General features: G+C 45.8%; 17 protein-coding genes across 17 annotated transcripts; 10 read left to right on the top strand and 7 right to left on the bottom strand.

Annotated features, from left to right (window-relative positions):
* Positions 1 to 24: 24 nt before the first annotated feature.
* Positions 25 to 456, bottom strand: KL928_002120 (uncharacterized protein; the record flags this gene model as incomplete). Its single annotated transcript, XM_043202562.1, has 1 exon — positions 25 to 456. The coding sequence occupies one exon, from the start codon at positions 454 to 456 to the stop codon at positions 25 to 27; it is 432 nt and encodes a 143-aa protein (XP_043060325.1).
* Positions 457 to 593: 137 nt separating this feature from the next.
* On the top strand, positions 594 to 1,346 carry KL928_002119 (uncharacterized protein; the record flags this gene model as incomplete). Its single annotated transcript, XM_043202560.1, has 1 exon — positions 594 to 1,346. One exon carries the CDS (start codon positions 594 to 596, stop codon positions 1,344 to 1,346), a length of 753 nt encoding a protein of 250 aa, XP_043060324.1.
* A 556-nt stretch (positions 1,347 to 1,902) lies between these two features.
* On the top strand, positions 1,903 to 2,496 carry KL928_002118 (uncharacterized protein; the record flags this gene model as incomplete). The annotated part of the gene is made up of 1 exon (XM_043202559.1): positions 1,903 to 2,496. The coding sequence occupies one exon, from the start codon at positions 1,903 to 1,905 to the stop codon at positions 2,494 to 2,496; it is 594 nt and encodes a 197-aa protein (XP_043060323.1).
* A 146-nt stretch (positions 2,497 to 2,642) lies between these two features.
* Positions 2,643 to 3,280, top strand: KL928_002117 (uncharacterized protein; the record flags this gene model as incomplete). The annotated part of the gene is made up of 2 exons (XM_043202558.1): positions 2,643 to 3,188; positions 3,254 to 3,280. 2 exons carry the CDS (start codon positions 2,643 to 2,645, stop codon positions 3,278 to 3,280), a joined length of 573 nt encoding a protein of 190 aa, XP_043060322.1.
* A 58-nt stretch (positions 3,281 to 3,338) lies between these two features.
* KL928_002116 (uncharacterized protein) lies at positions 3,339 to 3,928 on the top strand (the record flags this gene model as incomplete). Its single annotated transcript, XM_043202557.1, has 2 exons — positions 3,339 to 3,799; positions 3,898 to 3,928. The coding sequence occupies 2 exons, from the start codon at positions 3,339 to 3,341 to the stop codon at positions 3,926 to 3,928; spliced, it is 492 nt and encodes a 163-aa protein (XP_043060321.1).
* A 103-nt stretch (positions 3,929 to 4,031) lies between these two features.
* On the bottom strand, positions 4,032 to 7,085 carry KL928_002115 (uncharacterized protein; the record flags this gene model as incomplete). The annotated part of the gene is made up of 1 exon (XM_043202556.1): positions 4,032 to 7,085. The coding sequence occupies one exon, from the start codon at positions 7,083 to 7,085 to the stop codon at positions 4,032 to 4,034; it is 3,054 nt and encodes a 1,017-aa protein (XP_043060320.1).
* Positions 7,086 to 7,176: 91 nt separating this feature from the next.
* Positions 7,177 to 8,091, top strand: KL928_002114 (uncharacterized protein; the record flags this gene model as incomplete). The annotated part of the gene is made up of 1 exon (XM_043202555.1): positions 7,177 to 8,091. The coding sequence occupies one exon, from the start codon at positions 7,177 to 7,179 to the stop codon at positions 8,089 to 8,091; it is 915 nt and encodes a 304-aa protein (XP_043060319.1).
* An 80-nt stretch (positions 8,092 to 8,171) lies between these two features.
* Positions 8,172 to 8,579, bottom strand: KL928_002113 (uncharacterized protein; the record flags this gene model as incomplete). Its single annotated transcript, XM_043202554.1, has 1 exon — positions 8,172 to 8,579. The coding sequence occupies one exon, from the start codon at positions 8,577 to 8,579 to the stop codon at positions 8,172 to 8,174; it is 408 nt and encodes a 135-aa protein (XP_043060318.1).
* Positions 8,580 to 8,646: 67 nt separating this feature from the next.
* KL928_002112 (uncharacterized protein) lies at positions 8,647 to 9,534 on the top strand (the record flags this gene model as incomplete). The annotated part of the gene is made up of 2 exons (XM_043202553.1): positions 8,647 to 8,671; positions 8,747 to 9,534. The coding sequence occupies 2 exons, from the start codon at positions 8,647 to 8,649 to the stop codon at positions 9,532 to 9,534; spliced, it is 813 nt and encodes a 270-aa protein (XP_043060317.1).
* Positions 9,535 to 9,568: 34 nt separating this feature from the next.
* On the top strand, positions 9,569 to 11,977 carry KL928_002111 (uncharacterized protein; the record flags this gene model as incomplete). Its single annotated transcript, XM_043202552.1, has 1 exon — positions 9,569 to 11,977. The coding sequence occupies one exon, from the start codon at positions 9,569 to 9,571 to the stop codon at positions 11,975 to 11,977; it is 2,409 nt and encodes an 802-aa protein (XP_043060316.1).
* An 88-nt stretch (positions 11,978 to 12,065) lies between these two features.
* Positions 12,066 to 13,094, top strand: KL928_002110 (uncharacterized protein; the record flags this gene model as incomplete). Its single annotated transcript, XM_043202551.1, has 1 exon — positions 12,066 to 13,094. One exon carries the CDS (start codon positions 12,066 to 12,068, stop codon positions 13,092 to 13,094), a length of 1,029 nt encoding a protein of 342 aa, XP_043060315.1.
* An 86-nt stretch (positions 13,095 to 13,180) lies between these two features.
* Positions 13,181 to 14,512, top strand: KL928_002109 (uncharacterized protein; the record flags this gene model as incomplete). Its single annotated transcript, XM_043202549.1, has 1 exon — positions 13,181 to 14,512. The coding sequence occupies one exon, from the start codon at positions 13,181 to 13,183 to the stop codon at positions 14,510 to 14,512; it is 1,332 nt and encodes a 443-aa protein (XP_043060314.1).
* Positions 14,513 to 14,656: 144 nt separating this feature from the next.
* Positions 14,657 to 17,107, top strand: KL928_002108 (uncharacterized protein; the record flags this gene model as incomplete). Its single annotated transcript, XM_043202548.1, has 1 exon — positions 14,657 to 17,107. The coding sequence occupies one exon, from the start codon at positions 14,657 to 14,659 to the stop codon at positions 17,105 to 17,107; it is 2,451 nt and encodes an 816-aa protein (XP_043060313.1).
* Positions 17,108 to 17,126: 19 nt separating this feature from the next.
* KL928_002107 (uncharacterized protein) lies at positions 17,127 to 18,002 on the bottom strand (the record flags this gene model as incomplete). The annotated part of the gene is made up of 1 exon (XM_043202547.1): positions 17,127 to 18,002. The coding sequence occupies one exon, from the start codon at positions 18,000 to 18,002 to the stop codon at positions 17,127 to 17,129; it is 876 nt and encodes a 291-aa protein (XP_043060312.1).
* Positions 18,003 to 18,075: 73 nt separating this feature from the next.
* On the bottom strand, positions 18,076 to 19,284 carry KL928_002106 (uncharacterized protein; the record flags this gene model as incomplete). The annotated part of the gene is made up of 1 exon (XM_043202546.1): positions 18,076 to 19,284. The coding sequence occupies one exon, from the start codon at positions 19,282 to 19,284 to the stop codon at positions 18,076 to 18,078; it is 1,209 nt and encodes a 402-aa protein (XP_043060311.1).
* Positions 19,285 to 19,414: 130 nt separating this feature from the next.
* Positions 19,415 to 21,460, bottom strand: KL928_002105 (uncharacterized protein; the record flags this gene model as incomplete). The annotated part of the gene is made up of 1 exon (XM_043202545.1): positions 19,415 to 21,460. One exon carries the CDS (start codon positions 21,458 to 21,460, stop codon positions 19,415 to 19,417), a length of 2,046 nt encoding a protein of 681 aa, XP_043060310.1.
* Positions 21,461 to 21,543: 83 nt separating this feature from the next.
* KL928_002104 (uncharacterized protein) lies at positions 21,544 to 24,960 on the bottom strand (the record flags this gene model as incomplete). The annotated part of the gene is made up of 1 exon (XM_043202544.1): positions 21,544 to 24,960. The coding sequence occupies one exon, from the start codon at positions 24,958 to 24,960 to the stop codon at positions 21,544 to 21,546; it is 3,417 nt and encodes a 1,138-aa protein (XP_043060309.1).
* Between the last annotated feature and the right edge of the window lie 17 nt (positions 24,961 to 24,977).

Here is a 24,977-nt window from a genome sequence, read left to right as displayed (position 1 = left end):
ACACGTATCTGTCAAACAGACGTCCTATAGACTGGTCTTAGACCTGATGCTCTCCACCTCCTGTTCGAGATCAGGGAACTCGGATTTGATTTTGGCGCTCAATATGTCTCGAAACTGCTGGAAGGCAATCGATTTTCCGTATAGATATTGGTTGATCTTTCGCACAACATCAACGAACTCCCGCGTGTATATGTCAGGATTGCGTCCGTCCTCAATGTAATTGACAATCTCCAATGGGATGGCAATGTCCTGCAGATCTTTTTTCGACGAAATCGACTGCAGATGACTTATGAGCTTGTTGATATTGTTCGAAAGCCCTGTTTTGGCTTCTTCTGTGCCTTGGAAATCGTGCACCTGAACACCAAGATGTATTAGCGTTTCAATTATTGAAGCAAGCTCTGTTTCTACAGCCGCCAATGGCGACTCTCTGTTTGGATTCGAAAGTTCGGTGGTCATTAGCTAAATCAAATCAATTGTTCAAGAAAATATGTCGATCGACGCGTCGCATCACATGATATGACAAAAAGAATATTATAAATCAAAAAAAAATATCTATATCGATTGGAAAATTAAGCTCGGCAGTACTATTGTTAATGACAGAAGACATCGTTATCACGGACTTTCAGTTGCAGCATCTGAATAAGATGCTTGCAAAGCTCACACCACAGGAAGTTTTGCAATGGTCCCTTGTGTCGTTCCCCAATCTATTCCAGACTACAGCCTTTGGTTTGACAGGGCTTTGTATCCTTGACATGTTGGACAAGTTAGACTTGGACCCTGTGGATCTGGTATTTATTGATACTCTGTACCACTTTCCCCAAACCCACGATCTTATAACAAAGGTCAGAGCCAAATACCCAAGATTCAAGCTCCATATTTATAAACCCAAGGACTGTGATACCGCTGAGGAGTTCCAGCAGAAATACGGCGACGAGCTTTGGTCCAAGGACGAACTCAAGTACGATTTTTTAGCAAAAGTGGAACCTCTCCAGAGAGCCTATAAAGAGTTGAAGATCAAGGCCGTGTTCACCGGTAGGAGAAGATCGCAAGGAGGGGCACGCTCGCAATTACCCATTATCGAGATCGATACCAATCTGAATGTGATCAAGATCAGCCCTCTCGCTAGCTGGGATTTCAAGATGGTTGAAAACTACATCAAGGAACATAATGTGCCGTATAACGAGCTGCTGGATCTCGGGTACAAGTCAATTGGAGATTGGCACTCGACAGAGCCAGTTGCCGACGGAGAAGACGAGCGTGCTGGAAGATGGAAGGGAAAGGCCAAAACAGAATGCGGAATCCACCAGACGTCAAAGTACCAGCAGTTTCTGAACGAGGTTAAATAGGTGCTACCAACATCCTTGCACGGAGTTGCACGGGGTTGGAGTTTTTGGCACACGCCCTCCTATGTAAAAAAAGATCTCGCGCAAACCATTTTCAGACTTTGTTTGCTTTAATTGTGAGTAAAAGGTGAGTAGCAGCGAGTGGGAGATCTACAAACACACCCTGGTGTGAAGAGTATGAGAAGACAAAAGTATTGCTCAATGGTGGCGGAGTCGTATGTCGCGAAAACCGAGATTGTGACAGGGGTTGATTTCAGCAGATCTGTGTTTTTTCCGGGTGTTGTACAAAACCTAGCGGCCCAGAGATCAAGACGCGCATAGCTGCGGACTAGATCAAGCAGCGTATCTCCTGAACGGATAGATCCAAAGACGGTTTTAGCTGAGAATTTCTAACGTGCACCACCCATTTCATAACAAGCCCTGCCGTGTTATAAAATGACAGCGTCATATGGAAAGTTGGAAATACAAACAAAAATCAACAGCCACCAAAAAGAGTCTTTCCCTTTTGTGTTCATAATACACTTGCCCGCAAGAGAATTCATATACTAACGCGCACAAGATGGCCGGATTAGCAGAGATCAGGAAAAAGTTGGTGATCGTCGGTGACGGTGCCTGCGGTAAAACATGTTTGTTGATTGTTTTTTCTAAAGGTGCTTTTCCAGAAGTTTACGTCCCAACGGTGTTTGAGAACTACGTTGCGGACGTCGAGGTTGATGGCAGAAGAGTTGAACTGGCTCTTTGGGATACCGCCGGCCAAGAAGACTACGATCGTCTCAGACCACTCTCCTACCCAGATTCCAACGTCATTCTGATATGTTTCTCCGTTGATTCTCCAGACACTTTGGACAACGTCCAGGAGAAGTGGATTAGCGAGGTTCTGCATTTCTGCCAAGATGTTCCAATGATTCTTGTTGGATGCAAGATCGATTTGAGAAACGATCCAAGAACAATCGAGAGATTGGCACAGTTGAACCAGGCGCCTGTCTCCACCAGTGAGGGACAAGCCGTTGCAGAGAAGATCAAGGCCTTGACATACCTTGAGTGTTCCGCCAAGCTGAATCAAGGTGTGAGAGAAGTTTTCGAAACCGCCACCAGAGCCGCTCTGGAGACTAAAGAGAAAAGAGAGAGAAAAAAGAAGTGTGTTATTCTGTGAGTACGCTCCATGGCCTTTGTGGGTTCTTCCGAGTCCACATGGTTCTCTGCTTTATATGTTTTGATCCATATTTTTTATAAGCTAATAGGGTCTACGAGCACAGCCAAATTAGATCTAAAAAAATAATATTCCATATAGCATAGGCCATGGTAAAACCAGTTCCAGTTCCCTTGGTAGATCTCAACTTTGGCACTGATCCTCTTTTTAGTTTTAGTGCACATCCAAGCGAGAACGCTCTTGTTGTTGGCTCGGGCACTGGACAGGTCAAGTTGCTAAAGTATGACGTTGAAAAATTGGAAAGCCATATATTTCACTCCACCGATAACGAGTGTGCCCAGATCGATGTCAAAGCCAAGGAACTCCAAGGTTCTGACTGTGTCACTATTGGATGGCGCACAAAACGTCACCAGGGTAGTTGCAGATCCATTATTTTTGATCCAAAGGGGGAGTATGTGTACTCCGCTGGTCTCGACAAGCAAATAAAAAAAGCCAAAGCAGAAACAGGCGTGGTGGTTGCAAAATCAGACGTCCTTGCTTCCAATATCACCAAAATCTTAACTGTTCCCAACAAAAACTTCTTGATAGTGGGAACGGAGGATGGTGACGTTCTCTGTCTTGACTCCAACACCCTGAAGCAAACGTACCAGATAAAAAAAGTTCACGAGGATGCAGTCAATTCTATAAACCACTACGTTCCAAAATCCGATTATCAGTTTGTTACCACTGGGTCCACGACTCTATCACATATAGATATCAGAAAAGAACGACCTTTGCACCAAAGTGAGGACCAAGAAGACGAGCTGCTATGTTCTTCCTGGTTAGATCCTACGAACCCCAATACTATGCTCTGTGGAATGGGAGAGGGTGTGGTGACTGTTTGGAGGCCTGAAATGAACGATTTTGCGGACCAAATATCCAGAGTTCGCATCAGCAAGGAGCCTGTGGAGTCTCTGATTTCTGCGCTGGATAGCGAGGGTGATCATTTTTGGGCAGGTTCTTTTGATGGAACCGTCTCGAAAGTTAACACCAGATCGGGAAAGGTTGTCGAAAAGAGAGTGCACAGCGAGACTGACGAGGTGTCGTTCTTGGACCTGGACCATGAGTACAGAATGATAAGTGCCGGGATGGATAGATTAACTATATGGAAGGAAGCTGGGGACGCCGAGTCTAGCGGCGACGAAGAGGATGAGAACGATTCTGTGTCCGCCACAAGTGGAGATGTCAGCTCAGAGGAGGAGGAGGAGGAATGGACAGGCTTTGGCGATGATGAAGAGTCTGGCAACGAGCCGGACGTTTCGTCTGCGTCGTTTGAAGAAGGAACTGACTCTGACCCTGAATCTGCTTCAGAGAACTCTGATTCTGACGATGACCAGCCCGCCGTGCCTTTGATCGAAATCAAAGAGAAGCTTCTTGCCCAGCTGGAAGATTCTGACGAGGAGCCACCAAAAAAGCGAAAGAAACCGTTGAAAAAAGAGACCAAGAAGCAAAAAGCACACACGCAGGAGCATGGAATCAGGAAATTCGAGGGTCTGTGATCATTGACGTGGTACTCCCAGCTCAAAGTATGCCTGTCTGCAGTCACAGGCCAGCCGGCGAATTGATCGCTTAGGGTCATCCAGGACTTTGGCAAGTCGCGTGATGATGTCCTGTTTATAAGGCACTAATAGATGTAAATCAAACTTTGTCAGTGAAAGCAGGCATTCCAGTGCGTTACGCTTCACCGCTTCGTTCTTATGCGTGTTGACAATTTCCAGAAGATTTGGTATGACAGTCGATAAGTGGCGGGAAACCAACTCGTCCGATTCGTTAACAGCTATTGTCAGGATAGATAACGATGAAGTGACAATGACATTGGACTCGGTGCCCAGCGACCTCAAAACAAGCGGCAGTAGCGTTGCAACATGCGGAACAATGATTGACTTGTCGACATATTTAAGCATGAGTGATAATGCCAATAGATATGTCTGGTTCTTTGAGGACTCAAACTTGGAGACCAACAAGGGCAGCACTGTATTGAACAGCTTCTGTTTGTACAATAAGCGCACATTCACATTAAAAACAACCGGTCTTTTGAAAGGGCCAGGTTTCTTGAACTGCTGGTAGCATTCCACATCTGCAACCAATATTTCGAGAATTTTTGGCGTGAACACGTGAAGCTCTTCACTGTCAAACAAGGAGAGAAGGTACTCTTCGTAGTCTTGAGCACATGTGTGTTGTTTCATAATCAATGCTTTTCCAATCCAAATGAGCACTTCCAAAGTGTTGGCTCGTTCCTTGACGGGGATGGAGGAGTCGTTCAAAGCTTTTTTGAAGTCTTCCAAAATTGCTACCAGGTATTCGGAGTCGTCAATCCATTTATTGACAACCAACGAGATGCACTGCACCACCGATAATCTCGAGAATTGTACTGTCGACTGGCTGGCTTTGAACAAAAGGTTGAGAAAAGATGAGCTTTCAATGGGAAATTTCACACTTTTATCGACTGCTGAGATAATCTTTGTGAAAATAATGAAAGGCAGCTGGTTCTCGTTGATGATATCCAACTGTTTCGATAACGGCTTGGCCACAAGAGATGTGGGTTTGCCGTTAATGAACAAACCGATCGATTCCCGCAAAATCTCTTTATGCTGAGAGGTATCTGTTTGCAGCACTATCTTTTTAGCAACACGCCCTGTATACTCTAGAACCACCTCGTCGTGAATGGTTTTGTCGTTATCCAGAACGACATAAAACAGCCGTGGCACTAGGCGTTTCATGTTGTCGTTGGTAGAATCCTTTGCATCCAATTTATCTGCGGTTTTCGACAGGGTCAAGAACACTGACCGGACATAGCTTTGAGACGCAGACTCTATTAGAATTTCGATCTTTCCAACTAGTCGCAACATAACAGAGTCAATCACCAGCTTGGACTCTGAAATGGAGACAAGGATGTCGAGCACACGGGACTTGGTGTTTAATTGATCTAGATCTGTGTCGTTGTCTGGAAGAAAAGAAAACAGCCTTGGAACAGTTATCTCAAGCACAGCAGAGGGGTAGCTTGAAGATAACGACTTGAAACACTGCAAGATCTGCTTTTCTGTCACGCCGTTGTCATCTTCTAGGAGAACATCTGTTACTAGTTGAGTAATCAGCTGAGCTTCCTGATCGGCCAGAAAGTAATTCAGTGAGACGACCTTGGCCACAAGCCTCACAGCTAAACATCTGAGTGACACTTCGACCTTGGATGTAGACAGTAAAGCTTTGTTAAACAGCATCAACAGGTCATCCTTGAATTCATACATTGGATTGTTTGGGTGAATGGATTCTTCTTTCTCATTGAATAGAATGTAATAACTGTCAATCATGAAAGAGACGTTTGTCAGTATTTGTCTTTGGGTTTTGACAGTTAAGTCATCCGACGCCAGTAAAAGGGGCATTACGCGGGGAATTATCAGATTGTAGACATTGATGTTAGCCGCGCATATAGCAGCTAAAATTACGGTAGACTGCTTTGATCTCTTATCGTCGTGATTCTTGATATTCTTGGCCAGCTCGTCCATTATCACATAAAGATAATCCTTGATGTTGAGATCCTCATTCACATTTTTCAGTTTGTCACTTAACGACTGGAAGATCTTCAAGACAGCAGGGATGATCCGTTCGTCCTCATTTTCAGAATTCTCATAGTACGTAAACAACTGTGTCAATGTCTCAACAGATGCAAGCTCGTTATGCAAAATTTCGTATTTGAGCGAGTTCCACAATGTGATCCAGTATTCTTCCACCGTTGCTGTGGAGTATTTCTCGACACATTGGTTGAGCGTTGTGAGGACGTCGAGTTTGACTGTTGGAGAGGTAGCCGATAATTTCTCGAGAAGATTGGGGAAGGCGTCTTTAGCGTACAAATTGCTGGCACTCAAACAGTCGCGGAGAGTCTGTTTTAGCTGGTCTCCTGTGATTTTGTATGGGTCGTTCGCTGGGGCCCTGAATGAGATAGGGAAATAACAGAACACCGCATCAAACATATCCTCGGAATATTTGCTGATGTCAAAGTTCTGGGCTATTAGTGCTGACAGCTTGAACGACAGAAGCAGATTTTTGGGGTCCTTTTCATTCTTGGAAACGTGAAGATAGGTTTTTATGATTTCATCATTGTACTGTTTTGCTGGTTCCAAATGAACAGATAGCACAGAGTCCAAAACCTCAAATCCGTAGTACCTAACGCTAGCCAGCTTGCCCAAAGGGGAGTATTTTTCCACCAGGAAGTTTAGCACGTGAGGAATTAAGCTAGGATCAAATTGGCTCATCAGAACAAGCGAGCTCAGACCCTTGAGCACTTCTCTCAAGCAAGGCTCGTCGTCGAGTTTTGACAAATAAAAGTCCACCAGCACCTGGACGTCTTTGGCGTACATCTTTTTTCTGTTCACATTGCCCAGAACAGAGCTCAGAAGGGTGATTGCTCTGGTTCTAATGGAGTTCGAGTCATCTGTGAGGTGTGTACCTAGACCACGAATGAACTCTAGAAGCGTGACTTGGTTGCTCTCTATAAGCCCACAGATAGTCCTCACTGCCTCTTGACAACCTGCTGTTTCGGCATTGTCCGCAACCATGAACTGGTTGACGGGTGTTTGAAAAGACATGATTACTAAAAATCGAATTTAAAGGAAAAATTTACTCCGACATTTTGTCATCTCATCTACCATGTTCACAAACCACACCTGTTTGCACGTTTCAAACCTGGCCAAGTCTGTTGGCTGGTACACCAGCACGTTTGCCATGAAGGCAATCAAGCAATTGGAGACAGCAAAGTACACTTCGGTTTTTGTTGCGTTCGATAGCAATGGCCACCCACATGCCGGCAAACCACTGGCCCAGAGAGACGGAGTGGTCGAGCTGCGTGAGCTCAAAAACTCCAATGCCAAGGTTTACGACGGAAACTCGGAGCCTTACAAAGGGTTCGGCCATTTGTGTGTTTCGGTCAACAATATTGCCAAGGCCCAGGAAGATTTCCTTGCTAAGGGTGTGAACTTCAAGAAGAGGCTCGAGGATGGAAGACAAAAGAACATTGCTTTTATTCTGGACCCCGATGGATACTGGGTTGAGCTAATTGAGAACTCTTTGGACGAGCCTACCACCATCAACCCTGTTGCCTACAGAATGAACCATTCTATGATCAGAGTCAAGGACCCTAAGGTTTCTCTCAAATTCTACCGCGACTTGCTGGGAATGAAGCTTTTTAGCACCAGAGACTTCCCAGAGGCTCAGTTCACGTTGTACTTCCTTGGCTTCGAGGACGACTCGTATGTTGAGAACAAGGAGCAACCCAAGCCACAAGCTGCCAGACAGTCCATTATTGAACTCACTCACAACTACGGAACCGAGTCCGACGACTCGTTTGCCGGCTACTATGTCTTTGACAAGGACACAGACAAAGTTGTTGGCTTTGATCATATTGCTGTGTCGTACAAAAATGTCAAGCCTGTCATTGACAGAATTGGTGACAACGCCAAGTGGATCACAAAGTTTGGCGAGAACCCGGATCTGAAGGAGACTGCTCTGTTGACAGATCCAGATGGATACAAAATCCAGCTACAATCCTTTGACGCGTTGTCGTAAGTGTGATTTTTTTCGCCGAACTAATGATAGGCCTGATTCCAAGCTATGATAAGACCTTATTTAGTATGAATATCATGACCTTATTTATTATCGTCCTTAGGGCTGAATTTCAAACTGATGGAATTGACACAGTGTCTCTCATCCGTGGGAGTGTTGTAGCCTTCTCCTTTAAATATGTGTCCTAGGTGGCCACCGCACGAAGCGCACATGATCTCGATCCTTTGCATACCATGGGAATTGTCCTCCTCCGTTATAAGCGCGCCTGGAAGAGCCTGGTAAAAAGCTGGCCATCCACAATGGCTGTCGAATTTTGTGCTTGATTCGTACAGTGGCGCATCGCAGCCTGCGCAAGTGTAGATGCCTTTGCCCTTGAAGTCTGTGTACTTGCCCACATATGGTCTTTCTGTTCCCTTTTGGCGCAGCACGGCAAACTGCTCAGGGTCAAGGATTGCGCGCCATTCCTGTTCAGACTTTTGTATTTTTGGCATGGCAGATATAGTCCTGATTGCTCTTCTGAACATAAATATGAAAAAAAAAACCGATTAATTTATTTCAATGGAGCCCCTGCATCTAGCACCAGGTACGTGTTGCCGATAAAACTGCTGACCAATAGAACCGCTTCAAAATGCCCTGCAGCATATCCTACAAGATCAAGACTACAAGCCTGAAAATCACAGTGTACCCTGGCCAGAAGTGGTCCCCCTGATTGGAGCTCTTATAAAAGCCGTGGTAGTCGAGATATACCATGCAGATATCTCCTATGTGGCGCGCAATCCCTTCGACTCTGTTGGTGAACCGATTGAGAAGTTTGTTGCTCGCTTGAAGTTTAGACTAGAGACAGACTTTCCTAATTCTCCGCCTTTCACGATCTACCATCTCACAGAGACATTACTTCTCAAAACACCTGGATTCGAGCCAACGCGAGGCCTGAAGACGCGTCTTCATGAGTTCAAAACAACAATTCGTAACACAGTGACCAATAAAGAGACCGTCATTGAAGCAGACAACAACTACTATCAATCCGGTAACGGGTCGACCGAAACACACGAGAACGAGGTGAGCGCACTGAAATATTTGCGCGCTTTGGAGCGTAGCATATTTGTGCAAACATCCATCGAGGAGATCAATCAGCATCTAGCCGAGTACGGTTCGAGGAACACTACGGACTTGAGGGGCGAAAGGCCACCTGAGGATTCGAGTTCTATACAGATGAGTCGAATCGGCTGGGTCGATGAAATGCGCGCTTTGGCAGCACAAGACGCGACTACGGAGGCATCTCCAAAACGGTTAGTTTCTGAGCCAGAAGAGGGCAGACATGTCAAACGGACCAAAAACGAGCGCGAGCAGGAAGACGAGAAAACTAGTGCAGAGAGCGGAAAGCAAAATGACTCGGAGGATGGGGATGGGTCTGACATCTCGACTGGAGATATGAGTGTGGATTAGATAGGAAAAAAATTTCTTTGATTTTTTCGCGTGCATGGTGGAGGTGGTGATCCATGAGCGACGATTTAATCACCCGTATACACCTTATGATGTCCAGGTGAAGCTCATGGAGGCGATCTACGACACTCTTACGGGGAACTATAAGGTTGGCATATTCGAGAGTCCCACGGGAACCGGCAAGACGCTGTCCATCATCTGTTCGACAATGACGTGGTTACGCGAGCTAAAACAGCGACAGAATGCCATTATTGACGACGATGACGATGACGAGCCTGAATGGGTTCGCCAGGCGTACCGTGAAAAGATCGTTGGACGGATGGTTGCTGAGGCTCGCGAATACGAACGACATCTCGACGAGCTCGCCAAGACCCAGGGCAAAGCGATTGAAAACAAAATCAAAGAGAAAACGCATACCCGCAAGCAGAGAAAGGTGATCAAAGACGAAGATATTGTTCCCGAGGATTATTTTGAGGACGAGACTTTAGAGGATAGAAACACAAAAATAGCTAACGAAATTAAGCAGCTCCTGGCTCAGGTAGAAGGCAGGTCAGATGCAAAGGACAAGGCGACAAAGATCAATCAATGTGACAGCAAGATATTCTTCTCTTCCCGGACGCATTCTCAGTTGAGTCAGTTTGGACAGCAATTGAGACTCACCCACTTTCCATCCTCTTTGGAGAGTGTCGAGGAGAAAACAAAGTATCTGGCATTAGGATCCAGAAAACAACTTTGCATCAATGAAAAAGTGAGCTCCCTAAAAGACGTCCAGCAGATCAATGAAGCGTGTCTCGAGCTGCAAAGGAAGAAAGACGGAGAGAAGGGGTGCAGCTATATGCCAAGGCCGGAAACCGACGATCTGACCACGCAGTTTCGCGACCTCACGTTCTCTGAAATCCGAGATATTGAGGAGTTGCACGAGATAGGCTCTCACTACAGAGTTTGTCCGTATTACAGTTTGCGTCGTGGCCTGGAAATTGCCGAGATTGTGTCTATGCCGTATCAGCTGCTGCTTCAAAAATCTAACAGACAGGTTCTGGGACTGGATTTAAAGAATTGTATTGTCGTGATAGACGAAGCCCATAACTTGCTGGATACAATTTCTTCGCTGAACTCTGCCACTATTTCCCTCAACGAGCTGTTAAAAGTTCGAAAGGCGCTCAAGAGCTATACCACAAAGTTTGCTTCCCGGCTGAATGCAGGTAACAGAATCAATCTCGCTAAGCTCAGTAAAATGATTACTATTTTGGCCAGATATCTGATGAAGGATAGCGACAAGATATCAGCAGGAACAGAAATCAATGTGACTTCCATCTTTGACGACACCACCGGCGATCTGCTCAATTTTCACTCTTTGGAGACGTATCTGACCAAGTCCAAAATTGCATATAAAATAGAGAGCTACATGGAAAAGATTGACGAAAACCACAAAGCTGGAACACCAATACTTTTCAAGATTAGATCCTTTCTAGAGTGTCTCTCCAATCCCTCGAAGAGTGGAAAACTGTTCTACGAAAGAGATTCCACTAATGGCATTGCCATGAAGTATCTTCTTTTGGATCCCAGCGAAGCCTTTAGGGATGTTGTTGAAGAGTGCAAGTGTGTGATACTTGCTGGTGGAACGATGGAACCAATTTCCGACTTTACCAAGTTCCTCGTCCCTTACATTGATGCCGCAAAGATCAAGCATTTTAGCTGCGACCATATTATTCCAGCCTCAAATTTGGATGTCTATCCGGTAAAGAGCCGCCAGGGAGTGGAGTTTGAGTTCTCGTTTGATAAGAGAAACGATAAAAAAATGATTAGGGCACTTGGCGATACCATTTTGGATATGGTTGCAGCCGTGCCTGATGGAATGGTTGTGTTTTTTCCCAGCTACAAGTATTTGGACCAGCTAATAGAGTTGTGGAAAAATAGCGGGCATTACCACCGAATCAACCAGGTGAAAACTATTTATACAGAATCAAGAGAGAACGCGGTGGATAATGTTTTGCAAAACTATTCCCAGCGCATACTTGAGCGCAGCGGAGCTGTCCTGTTTGCAGTTGTGGGCGGAAAGATGTCGGAGGGAATTAATTTTTCCGACGAGCTTGCGCGTGCAGTAGCTATGGTGGGCCTTCCTTTTCCTAATTTAATGAGCGGTGATCTAATAGCCAAGAGAAAATACGTGGAGTCGAAAACGATCGAAATGGGAGGCTCTCACGAAGACGCAATGGCAAATGCGCGCGATTTCTACGAAAATATATGCATGAAGGCGGTCAACCAAAGTGTCGGGCGTGCTATCAGAAATATCAGAGATTACTCCGTGATTTACTTGATAGACGCCCGGTACGAACGACCACATATCCAGAAGAAGCTGTCTGGCTGGATCCAAAAACGCATTGAGCGTGGCGGGGAAGTGAGCGAAGTCATCAGGCAAACGAAACGATTTTTCATGAACAAGTAATATATGCATAATAAATACCCTTGAGCTAGTAAATTAAATTAAAGCTGAAAAATACTGTAATTTTTATTTATTCTTTGAATTTCCATCCATGTCTGATTTTGAAGTCGAACCAAGCCTTAAAGATATAGTGACTCACGAAAGTCTGAAATGGATATTTGTTGGTGGAAAGGGAGGTGTCGGAAAAACGACAACGTCCTCGTCCATTGCCATCCAGCTTGCCCTCCATAACCCAGCCAAGAACTACTTGCTTATCTCGACCGATCCTGCCCACAATCTGTCTGACGCGTTCGATCAGAAATTCGGCAAAGATGCCAGGATTGTGGACGGTATCTCGAATCTGTCGTGCATGGAGATCGACCCATCCTCCTCATTGGAGGAATTCATTGCCAACAACGGTTCTGGTATGGACCAGAACGATCCACTGAATGGCATGATGAGCGAAGTCACAGGCTCGATTCCAGGTATCGACGAGGCATTTTCATTCATGGAGGTCCTGAAGCATATTAAGAACCAGAAAAACGAAGATTCGTCGGTGATCAAATACGACACTATTGTTTTTGACACTGCTCCTACTGGACACACACTGAGATTCCTTCAATTGCCATCCACATTGGAAAAATTACTGGGTAAATTCAACGAAATCAGTGGCAGATTAGGACCGCTGCTCAACATGATGGGCGGAGACCAAAAGACCGAAATGTTCAACAAGCTAGCCGAGATCAAGACGCAGGTTACCGAGGTGAACAAGCAGTTCCAGGATCCTGACCTCACGACATTTGTTTGTGTGTGTATTTCGGAGTTCTTGTCTTTATATGAGACCGAAAGGCTCATCCAAGACTTGACCAAATACCATATGGATGTCAACTCGATAGTGGTGAACCAGCTGCTCTTTGCAGATGACGACCAATGCAAGCGTTGTGAGTCTAGATGGAAGATGCAACGCAAGTATCTTGACCAGATGGACGAGCTTTATGAGGACTACCATTTAGTCAAAATGCCTCTGCTGGGTAATGAGATCCGTGGGGTTCATAACTTGAAGCTGTTCTCCAAATTTCTAATTGAACCATACGATCCTAAGGCCCACAAGGATGTAGTCTTCTCGTTGGAGGAGAGATAGAGGTGAGTATATAGACTGCTAATGAGTGTGCTACCGATTATCAGTCGAGCATAGAAACGGCTGTGCTACTATTTTTTTTATTTATTATGGCTCAATATACATGTCAACGGTGCAAGCTCCCGTTGGTCATTGACGAGTCTCTGCAGGGCTTGAGCAATGCCCAGAAGCATCTACTCACACTCAGCTATGGCCAACGGCCTAACGAGGACCATCCAAAGGATTTGGATGAGTATCCTGTTCTTCCTCCAGAACGGGTCACGTTGTTTGAAGAGGCTTCGAAAACCAGCGGCACCAAGCCACTCGTTTCCAGCAAGGGATCCGACGCGTTGCACATTGACGATGGGTCATTTGTGATTTTGGAAGACAAAAAACAGCCCTCGATGGATAAAGTATCGGTCAGCGAGCGAGTGGCGTCCTTAGACAATATCTTCAGCATTCTCTCCTCCAAATATGAGATTGACTATCCGGTCTGTACAGACTGTGCATCCACACTAATTGACGAGCTGAAGCAGCAGTTTGAGCAAATGACAAAGGAAAAAGACACATACGTGCAATTTCTCAAGAAACTAACAGCACAGAGCGGCCCAAATAGAAAAAAGGCACAGGACTCGTTGAACGAGCTTGCAGTCCTAAAAGAGGAGGAGACAAAGCTTCTTGGAGAGTTGGAAAAGGCAGAGAAGGAACAGGAGCAATTAACACAGGAATTGGTAGAAGTCGAGCAAGAATTAGAGCATTTAGACAACCAGGAAAAGGAATTCTGTCTACAAAAGAACGTGTACGATCTTGAGCTGATTGAATTTGTGAACGAGCGAGAACGCATCAAAGCGTCGTACGAATACAATCTAAACCGATTAGACTCTTTGCGCAAAACCAACGTATTCAACGACGTCTTCATGATTTCGCATGACGATCAGTTTGGCACCATAAATGGCCTCCGACTCGGAAACCTCGATAACGTCAAGGTATCGTGGCACGAGATTAACGCGGCTCTGGGTCAACTTGCGCTTTTGTTGGCCACTGTTGTGCGCATTCTGGATTTCCAGCTGGACGGATACCGTATTATTCCTATGGGGTCGACGTCGCGGATCGAAAAATACAGAAAAGATCGAAACGGAACAATATCCAAGCAAACACTGGACTTGTTTAGCAATGGAGAGTTCTCCATAGGGAAGATTTTCACCCACAACCAGCTGGATGCAGGAATGGTTGCCCTGGTTGACATAGTCTCACAAATTGGACGCAAGCTTAAACAGCTAGACGAGTCAAATGACTTGCCGTACAAAATGACGGAAGACAAGGTTGCTGGGTATCCCATCAGACCTTCTGCGCGCAGTTCCAATGAGGAGTGGACCTCTGCGTGTCGCTATCTCCTCACCAACGCCAAGTGGATACTCACTTATTGCATAGCTCGTACCTAATCTGATATGGTGTACGGATGTAGTTTTCTTTTCTTCCACACGTATATGCTTAAACAAGAAATCATATTAGGTGCATATTTTTTCCGTTAGAAAACAGTTAAAGGGCAAAGGGCATTGTATTTACCTGCACATGGGACGAACGTTATGACAGCAGACACAAAAACCATCGTTAAAGACTCAAGGAGTGGGAAGGAGTCTGTTTTCAGCAGAGATATATTGCGAAATCATCTGCTGTCCCTTACACAGGGACTAAATACGGAGTTTGTCAGCATTGATGTGATTCTCGATAAGGTCGTCAGTGGTCTTCCTGAAAGCCTCACTATTCAAGAGCTGCTCGAACTGACAGCAGAAGTGGGTGCTTCTCTGACCACGGTCCACTATGATCATTCCTACCTGGCAGCAAGAGTACTAGTTCGTCATTTGCAAAAGCAAGTATGTGGTAGTTTTTCAGAAAATGTCAACCGAATGAGAAAGTATCGTCCCTCGCAGTACCGCAGTTTCAAATCTCTCATTGCTGCAGATGTCTATGATGTTGTGAACAAACACGCTGATGTACTGAATAATGCCATCGAATTTGATAGAGACTTGGAGCTGGACTACTTTGGCTTCAAAACTATGGAAAGATCCTATTTGCTCAAGATGGATGGGAGGCCGTGCGAAACTCCTCAATATTTGTTTATGAGAGTCGCTGTGGGAATACACAAAGGCAACATAGAACGAGTTCTTGAAACATACAGACTTATGTCTCAAAAATACTTCATCCATGCTTCACCTACTCTGTTCAACGCCGGTACAGAAACTCCTAATCTGTCCTCCTGCTTTCTCCTCGCAATGTATGGGGACTCTATAAATGGCATTTTTAGAACGATTCACAGGTCTGCCCTCATTTCGAAAGCAGCCGGTGGAATTGGAATACACGTTTCCAACATTCGTGCTGCCGGCTCTTACATTTCTGGAACCAATGGTACATCTAATGGGCTTGTCCCTATGGTCCAAGTCTTCAATAGCACAGCAAAGTATGTGGACCAAGGGGGCAATAAAAGACCCGGCGCGTTCTGCATGTATTTGGAGCCGTGGCATGCAGACGTGTTTGAGTTTTTGGATTTGAGGAAAAATCATGGAAAGGAAGAAACTCGCGCAAGAGATCTCTTTTATGCTTTGTGGATACCAGACCTATTCATGGAGAAAGTGGAGAAGGACCAAGAGTGGTGTCTTTTCTCTGAGGATCAGTCACCTGGGCTCAGCGACACTTATGGAGATGATTTCGTCAAGCTTTATAACAGGTATGAAAGTGAGGGTCGTTATATCCGCAAAGTGAGAGCCCAGAAATTGTGGCATGCAATATTGGTCGCTCAAACAGAGACGGGGAATCCTTTCCTGCTATACAAGGACGCCTGCAATAAAAAGTCTAACCAGCAAAACCTGGGTACCATTAAGTCCTCCAATCTCTGTTGTGAAATCGTTGAATATTCCTCCAGTGAAGAGACGGCAGTTTGCAATTTGGGTTCTTTGGCTCTTCCTTCTTTTGTCCAAGATAACAAGGGAGAGCGAAAGTTCAATTTTCAACTGCTTCACGATGTTTGTAAAACCTTGGCTCGAAATTTGGATACTGTGATTGATGTGGGGTCTTATCCTTTGCCAGAAGCTAAGGTTTCAAACAAAAGACACAGACCAATTGCTATTGGTGTGCAGGGCCTGGCTGATGTGTTTTTCAAGCTGCGAATGCCATTTGGTTCTCCAGAGAGCAGGAAATTGAACACTCTCATATTTGAAACAATTTACCATGCAGCCTTAGAAACCTCAGCAGAGCTAGCCGAGATTCATGGGCCGTACGATTCCTATGCTGGCTCTCCAATCTCCAAAGGGGTCTTGCAGTACGATTTCTGGAATGCTAAACCAAGTGATTTGTGGGACTGGAAAGGTCTGAAAGCTAAGATACATCGAACTGGTGTCAGAAATTCTCTATTGGTTGCGCTAATGCCTACCGCTTCGACGTCGCAGATCTTCGGATTTACAGAATGTTTTGAGCCGATCACCTCAAACATGTATTCAAGAAGGGTGTTATCGGGAGAGTTCCAGGTTGTGAACAGGTACCTGGTCGACGATCTCGTGGAGCTGGGGCTGTGGGGCCCAGAAATGAAAAACGAAATCCTTCGACTGGAAGGATCCATCCAAGACATCGAGAGCATTCCTGCCGAGATCAAGGAGATTTATAAAACGGTCTGGGAAATTCAGCAACGAGCACTAATAGATATGGCTGCAGACCGTGCTCCGTTTATTGACCAGTCCCAGAGCATGAACTTGTTCATGCGGAATCCAACTATGTCCAAGCTTACAAGCATGCACTTCTATGCATGGAAGAAAGGACTGAAAACCGGCATATATTATTTGCGAACCCAAGCTGCTGCATCTGCTATCAAGTTCACAGTCACGCCCTCTGGGTTCAAAAGGAGTATTTCTGAGTCTACGGACGTGACAAAAAGACGCAAGTCAAATGGGAATGAAGTAGCCGAAGGTTACAACATTTATGACCAAGATAATGTTCTTTCTTGCAAGGTTGGAGATCCAGAGACCTGCGACGCTTGCTCCAGTTAATCGTGTAAATAGTTATCAATTAGATGCCAAAATGGCTCACATAAGCAGCGAATTTCCGGGTAGTGGAGCCCGAAGGTGGATCGATCTTGGAAATGCTTAGCACACTGAGGGCCGCCAGGGTCGTGTTGAAAAATATGATGCTGTACGCATTCTTGCGAGCTCTTCGGCTAAACCACCGCAGATAATGCAGTGCTCCAGCGAGAATATGGTAGGATGTTACTCCCACCAAAGCTATAAGGCCAGTAGCTCTGATAAATGGGCTTTGTGCGACAGCCCAAGCGATGTAGGACAAGTCCACCATGGACGAGTCTCCCTCCACTGCCAGGGGCCCAATTCGTTGGTGCAAAACGTGCAACGTGAGCAATGGAAGTAATATATAGCCAGAAAACCGCAGAGGTGTCAGTCCGAGCATTCTGAAGCTCAACGAAGGTCTAGGCCCGAGACCCAATAAATATGTGAGGCCTCCGAGCCCGCTGCTCTTATCGATCTCTGCTTCTTTCGCGGACGATATTGCCGGTGAGGTTTTCTTTCGCAATCCCCCGTACTTGACATAGTTGTCCCATTTTTTGGCAAATTGCAGAGCTATGCCACTCAAGACATGAACGCAAGCTGACGCAAGCAGAAGAGTCTCTGAAGAACCCGCTTGATATAGTTCACGGCCCATGGATATCACCTGCTCGGCAATATCAATTCCAGCAATAGGTGGAGCGAGAACGACGCCTGATAAATGGATCGCTGTAAAGAGGCCCATTGGAATGGTAGAGTATTTTTGGAGGACGGCTAAAGTTCGCACGACCTTGAGACTGAGTCTGTTGGATGATGGGGTAGCAGGAATCCCTATCGGGATTTCGTCCCCGGAGATCGGCTCTGGAGACACCGGACGTAGCGAAGACATGTCAAATTTGCAAAACAATAAATCAAGGTTATCTATTTTGCTTACTATGTATAAAATCTATTGGATAATTTTTTTATTTCGTCTCGAAGATCAAGCTAAAGTTGACATCTAGACCATAGCCAGGCACAATAGGGACTTGCGCGTTCCGTGAAGGCACTCTATCGGCAGACCATCCTGATTGGCCTCCATAGGTGACGTGGCCCGAGGACGAGTTGTAGTCGAATTGGGCAGCAGTGACTCCGCTACCACAGGCAAAATAACCGTCGGTATCAATACCGCAGTCTCCCTTCGACGAAGTGAGCTGATAGCCACCAAAACTTGCCTCGGACAGCTTATAAGTGGCGCATGTACCCGAGACAAACCATTTGCCGTTGCTAATGAGACAACCAGCCTGGTTCTCGAGCTTGAGGTAGCCTCCATTGCCAGTAGGTGTGGCCGTGCTTGTGGCTGAGGTCTGGGTTTTTGTGGCGGTGCCGGTCGACGTAGACGAGGCCTTCTTCAAAGGGAACTTGATTCCGAAAGACGGACAGTTTGAGGAGATAAGGGCGTCGATTGGAACGTAGTTGCCGTGCGGAATGGAGCCACGTAAGTGATGGAAATACCAGATTTCATTCAGGGCGTGGTTCCTGTCACACTTGAAGTAGACCTCCTTGCCGAACCTGGACTTGAGGGCCTCATCAATCTGCTGTTTTGAGTAGGTCTGGGAGTCCGAAGGCGTAATTCCAGCAGCTTCAAGCCATCTGTAGGTGGGTAGACCTTCAAATAGCTCGACTGACTTTCGGAAATAATCAACCACTTCTCTGTTGGTCTCGAAGTTCTGGTAGCAAGAGGGTTTGATAGTGCTCAAACAGGTGCCGTGTTTATTGAATTCGTGGACCCATAGATTGTTGTCATCGCCCTGGTAGTCTTTCCAGACCTCGTGCATCCTTTTCAATAGCTGTTCCTCGCCAAACGAGGTCAGCACTTCCTCGGCATTGGAGATCTGCAGCGAGCTGTCGCAGAACTGATTGTATGTGCCGTCACAGTTGTCAGGCCACAAACCGTGCAATGTGAACATATCGTCTGGTCCGGTGGGGTAATCGTAGTCCCAGAACTGTGTTTGCAGCAAAACTCCCCCGGGATATTCAAAACAACAAGTATCTGGAATTTGCGAGGAATTTGTGCACGATAACGGGATATCAGAAGGACACGAATGCCCGTCTGCGCTGAACACTGAGGTGTAATGCGCGGCGGTGGTGGATACAATGGCCACCATATGCTTCAAAATCAAATGAGACACCATGCCCGTAATTATTATTTTCCCTATTGGGTTTATCTGTTTTTTGACTGTTATCTAATTAGGCATCATTTTTATGTCTATCATTCTCACCAAAATCTTACAAACGTGACCGACAGCCAGTATACAAAAAAATTTATTCTTCCTCTTCAGAGTCTACATCGACCTCTTCAGCGTCGCTCACGTCGCTTCCACCGCTTCCGCCGTCAACATCGCTCTCAAGAGATTCGCGCAGAGCCTTTTCACGAGTCTCTTTCACCTCACGCTGCACTGCAACGTATGCTCCCAATGGTGTCTTTTGCCAATCGACTTCGTGTAAGAACATACCAACTTCAACTCTATTGTTAGGTCCAAACTCAACACTGGATCTCTCTTTCTCAATGTACTTGGCGTTTGCGTTGAGTTTCTCCACCAGGGTGCCCAGCTGTTTCACAAGCTTGATGTTGGTGGATTTCTTCATGTAGCGTCTCAAATAAATCACAGCCGGGGTGATCAGCTCTGGGAAAGCGATGCTTTTGCAGTGCAGAACAAAGAACTCGGCCGCCAATTCAACAACCTGCTCAATGAGTCCCTCCTGGTATACTCTGCTCCCGAGGTACTGCTTAGGAACCTTGATGACGTAATCGAACGAAACGGCCTGGAGATTAGCGTGCTTTGGTTTTTTGGTGACAGCCGAGGAGTTGAGCACTTCGACAACTAGTGGAAAGAGTGGGATGTACACACCTGTGTTTTGGGATAGTCTAATGAGGGATCTAATGAGATAGAAGCGTAGGGGGAAAAACTGGGCTGTTGGTAGCAGTCTAATAGCTCCCAAAGTGACCTGGACCAGAGGATAGATTAGCTGCCGCAGGGGACTCTCTTTCTTGTTGGCCTTTTCCGTCTCTGGGTGGCAGTGAACGGAAATCATTCTAGACCAAAAATCTAGCGAGTGGCAATATTGCCAGTTGTAAATTGCTTTGTAGCTGTCCTTGGTGGTGTTGTTGACGCTGTTTCTCAAATGAATAGCCAGCTGACGAATGTATTCAAATCCGACCTGGAAGCTGAGAGTCTTGTCAATCCCAAAAAGCTCCACGGCCGAGTTCTTTTGGAAATTGATCATAGGCATTGTGTGGACATTGGTCTTTCTGCACTTTTTGATGAAACTGGAATAGGTGGTTTTCAGAACTAGCTCGAGAATGGCTTTTGGAAATTCTCTGCTGGAGTTATTGAGAAACGCAAATGCCGCTATTTGCGTTTCCACGTCTTGAGAAGAGCTCCAAACGTTCACCACGGCGTTCATCATCTCTTTGATGAGCTTTCTGTGAGAAACATAGTATGGAAGCAGTTCTTGAACGGACTTCAGCACCAACGTGGCTGTCTCGGTGTTGGTGATATCGTTGAGGAGCAAAATCAACGATCCTGCATGCGACTTGAGAAGGGTGCTGATTTGGGCGACTTTCTTGTTCGAAGGTAAATTTCTTGTACCGTGAGACGAAATTTTGTAGGGCACCAATTTCTGAACACTTAAAGCTAGTTGTTGCAATGCGAGGAACATCAACTTGTGAAAAGCTTTTTCGTCTGTAACGCTATATTTGTAAGTTCCTGAGGATCCTGTGTGGACTGCAGCCTTAAAAGCAATGACGACTGTTTTCAAGGTTTTGATGGTAGGCTGGTCAGACCTTAAATTGGCCTCCCACTGTTTAATCATATCTAGTGTCACTTCAATGGCGTCTCCCTCTCTGGTCTCTTCTTCCTCCGCTCTTTCCTCTTCTACCACATCTTCATCATCCTCATCATCGCTCATTGCTTCGAGTGGATTGACAGGCTTGAAATCTAACAGATCCTTGTCATTTTCCTGCAAGTACTTATAAAACTCTGGATCGTCTTTTTCCAAGTCCTTTAGATCTTGCGCGTCGAGCTCTGCTTCGCTGCCGCTAGAACTGCTATCATCTTCGCTATCTTCATCCTTTTGGCTCTTTGAAGCTGCTTTTTTAGGGACATCTATGTCGGCATCGAAAAACTCTTCGACATCCATATCCTCAAAAATTTCTTTATCTCTTTTGTCCTCAGGTTGAGGAGCAGAACCAGAGGAGCCCTTCTTTTTGTGAAGTTTGTTGTACTTTTGTACCTTCTTCCGTTGCTCAATTGTGCTCTTCAGGTTCTTCGCCTGGAATTTTTTGGTGGACTTCTTCGCTTTAGCCATAGTGTAGATAAAGTTTTTAAATTTTTTCAGAAAAATTCAAAAAAAATTTTAGATCAGATAATTTTTCAAATTATTTACTCCGTCTAGAAAACGTCAGCCATTTTCAGTCTTGGTGCGATATTCATCGAAATCAGCTCTTGGAACAGCAATTTTGCAGCATATGGAATCGTCATTTTGACCACTCCCTCGCTTGTCTTACATGATGGACACCAACTGTTGTAACCCATCAGTCCACAAGAGTTGCAGACGTCGACGTCAAACGCATCCGAACTCAACATCAAACGCTCCAGTAACAGCTGCGACGCACCATACGCGATCACGCAATCTCTTTCCATCTCTCCCAAACGTAATCCACCATCTCTGGAACGACCTTCTGTAGGCTGTCTTGTCAGCACAGCACGAGGACCTCTGGCTCTGGCATGCATTTTATCCAGCACCATATGCTTCAGTTTCTGATAATAGATCGGACCAAAAAAGATGTACGCTTGCAACGCTTCTCCCGTGATTCCGCTGTAGAGCATGTCTTTCCCGCTGTAGTTAAATCCTTTGTCGATGAGGATCTGCGACATATCTTCCAGCTTCGAACCGCCAAAGCAAGTTCCGTATTGTAAGGACCCATCCAGAACTCCTGCTTTGCCAGAAACTAGCTCCAGCATTTTGCCAACCGTCATTCTAGATGGAAAACCGTGTGGATTCATGATTATATCTGGACTGATTCCGTCGTCGTTAAAAGGCATGTCTTCCTGCTGAACGATGATACCACACACACCTTTTTGTCCGTGACGAGACGAAAATTTGTCGCCGAGCTCGGGACGTCTGGTCTGTCTCAGTAACACCTTGATCAGTGCCTGGTCATTGTCGCTCACAGACATCATCACTTGATCAACAACACTAGAGACGGGGGCACGGTAGTTGACGGGAGTTTCTCTATGCTGTTGCTGTTGGTTGATGGTAGGTTGTCCTCCAACAACGCTCTCGGTTGCATTTGTTGGAACACATTTATTGATGTATGTTTGTCCGCTCTGCACTTCAACGCCGACTTCGGCCAATCCGTCTGGGCCTAAAGCTTCATGTTGGAATATTGGCTTTCCGTCCTCTTTCACTCTCATTCCCGCCAGAATATCCTTTGAGTGGTTGGGGTATCGCTTTAGCACAGCAGTCGTCTTCCGCAGCACTTGACAGCGACCAAATCCCCTATCGATCGAAGCTTTATTGAGCACCAATGCGTCCTCAATATCGTAACCCGAGTACGACATAACGGCAACGGTAGCATTCTGACCGGCCGGCAGCTTGTCGTAGTCGATCAGTTCGATCGTCTTGGTTTTCACCATTGGCTGTTGGGGGTAACACATCAAATACAATAAGGTATCAATCCGACGGAACTGGTTATAGGCGATCGCTCCAATTGCCTGCTTACCCATCGCACATTGATATGTGTTTCTTGGCGATTGATTATGGTGAGGATATGGAATTAAACCGGCCACAGCACCAAGAACAGTGAAAGGCTCGATCTCCAAATGTGTAGTGCTGCCCGTGATGTCTCTTTCGTATAGCGCAATAAGAGAGTCGTTTTCCTCGTTAACGTCCAGATATTCAACAAGCCCGTTGGTGAGGAAATCGTCAAAGGACCACTCTCCATCGCGGAGACGTTTGAGATGCTCTGCGGTGACTTTTGCTTTGCCATTTTCCACAATGATGAGCGGTCTGCAAATTCTGCCACCATCAGCAGCAATGTGGACCGCCGACTGATGGACGTTGGTAAAGATAGAAACAAAAGCAGAGAGCTTGCCAGTTCTTCTCAGATGTCTAAATTTGGACACAAACACGTTGGGGAATCTGGTAGTACCGATGAGAGTACCGTTCAAGTGCACACCAAAAGTCCCGTTGTTATGCAGAGTAGAGCTATCTATAACTGAAATGTCTTCTGCACCAAGAATGTAGCAAAGTTTCTTGATAGGGTCTTCTTCGTCGTCAGTAGTGATGTGAGTCATCAATGCTAGGTTCTTCACCAGTCCACAAGCTTCTCCTTCAGGAGTGTCAGAGGTACAGAGCATACCAAACTGAGATGGCTGCAAAGCACGGGGTCCAGACACTTTTCTGGATTTTTCGAACTGGGACGAAATTCGTGTCATCATACCCAGGGCTGAAATGTACGACAACCGACTCAAAACATGGGTAACACCGGCCCTTTCCATCTTGAATCTCTTGAGCGACCAGTTACCTGTAGAGATTGCCCTATTCAGCCCCGTGGTAATGTTGCTGGAGTGGATATTGATGTGGAGCAAAGCGTCAAATTCAGAAACACGGCTTGGTTTCTTGAGGATTTTATCCAGATTGGCCTTGAAGTCATTATTGAATTTTTTGAATAGATCCTCAAACAACAGAGACATCAGTTGTCCTGCCAACTCCAACCGCTTGTTACCCACATAATCTCTATCGTCAACTAGTTTTGGATTGTGCATTGCCATAATCACTCTGCGCGTCATTATGGCTATATACAGGGCTTTTTCTTTGAAATCGAGATTCTCAACAGTGATGTGCGCGATGACGGTGGTAGCAATAGCCTCGATACCTTCTTGAAGAATGCTGAGCTTAGGAGCATTGAGTCTTCTGATGGTTTTCACTTTACGTCCAATGTACTCAAGAGCCTCTTTCTGAGAATATATTCCCAACTTGGCTGCTTCTTCGAAGTTCACAGCGAAGAGATCTTGGTACACCGAATCGTTACCGCACACCAGTTGCAAAATCTCCAGGTCCGAGACAAGACCAGCCGCCTTCAAGACAATCACGATCGGTATTTCCTCGCTAATGGAGTTGTGTTTGAGGTATATTTTATCGTTTTTCGTCACCACATAGGTTTTGGATTTTCTCTCGTGCGTAGAGGAAGTGACGGAAGCCTGCACAATGTTCTTCTTTTCGTCGGCTTCAACAATGATTCTGTTCTTGCTTAATTGCTCCTGGACCAAAATGACCTTCTCTGTACCGTTGACAATGAAATATCCTCCAGGATCCAAAGGGCATTCGTTGAGGTACGCCATTTGGGCCTCATTTTTGCCGTTCAATATGCACTTATTTGACCGCAACATGATGGGCATGCGCCCAATCTCAAGATCTCTGTGGATGATGATTTTCCGCCCTCTGGTGTACTCGACATCCACGTAGATGGGGGCACTATAAGTCAGATCACGGAGTCTACATTCGTGAGGTGGAAGGAGAACCTCAGTCTCATTCGGGTTCCCTCCGCTCTTGTAGCCAACTCGAATATCTAGATATTTCAGATAGAACTCCGGATCAACATCACTCAGCACCTTTTCGTTGGCTTGAATGATCTTCTTCAGATCTGTGTCCACAAAGAAATTGAACGAGTCAAGATGCTGTTTCACCAATCCTTTCACCTGAAGAAAAGCTGGAAGCAAGTTCCACTTATCCTCGGCGGTGTTTATGGGATCCGTCAGAGATTTCCCCTTGTAGGACGGCTGCAGCAGATCCTCGAAGGACATGTATTATCAATAGAAAA

This window comes from Ogataea angusta, assembly GCF_019207475.1.
Source record: "Ogataea angusta isolate 61-244 chromosome Unknown 61-244_NODE_4_length_877678_cov_91.023368, whole genome shotgun sequence".
Taxonomy (NCBI): domain Eukaryota; kingdom Fungi; phylum Ascomycota; class Pichiomycetes; order Pichiales; family Pichiaceae; genus Ogataea; species Ogataea angusta.
This window is presented reverse-complemented; position numbering and strand designations above follow the sequence as displayed.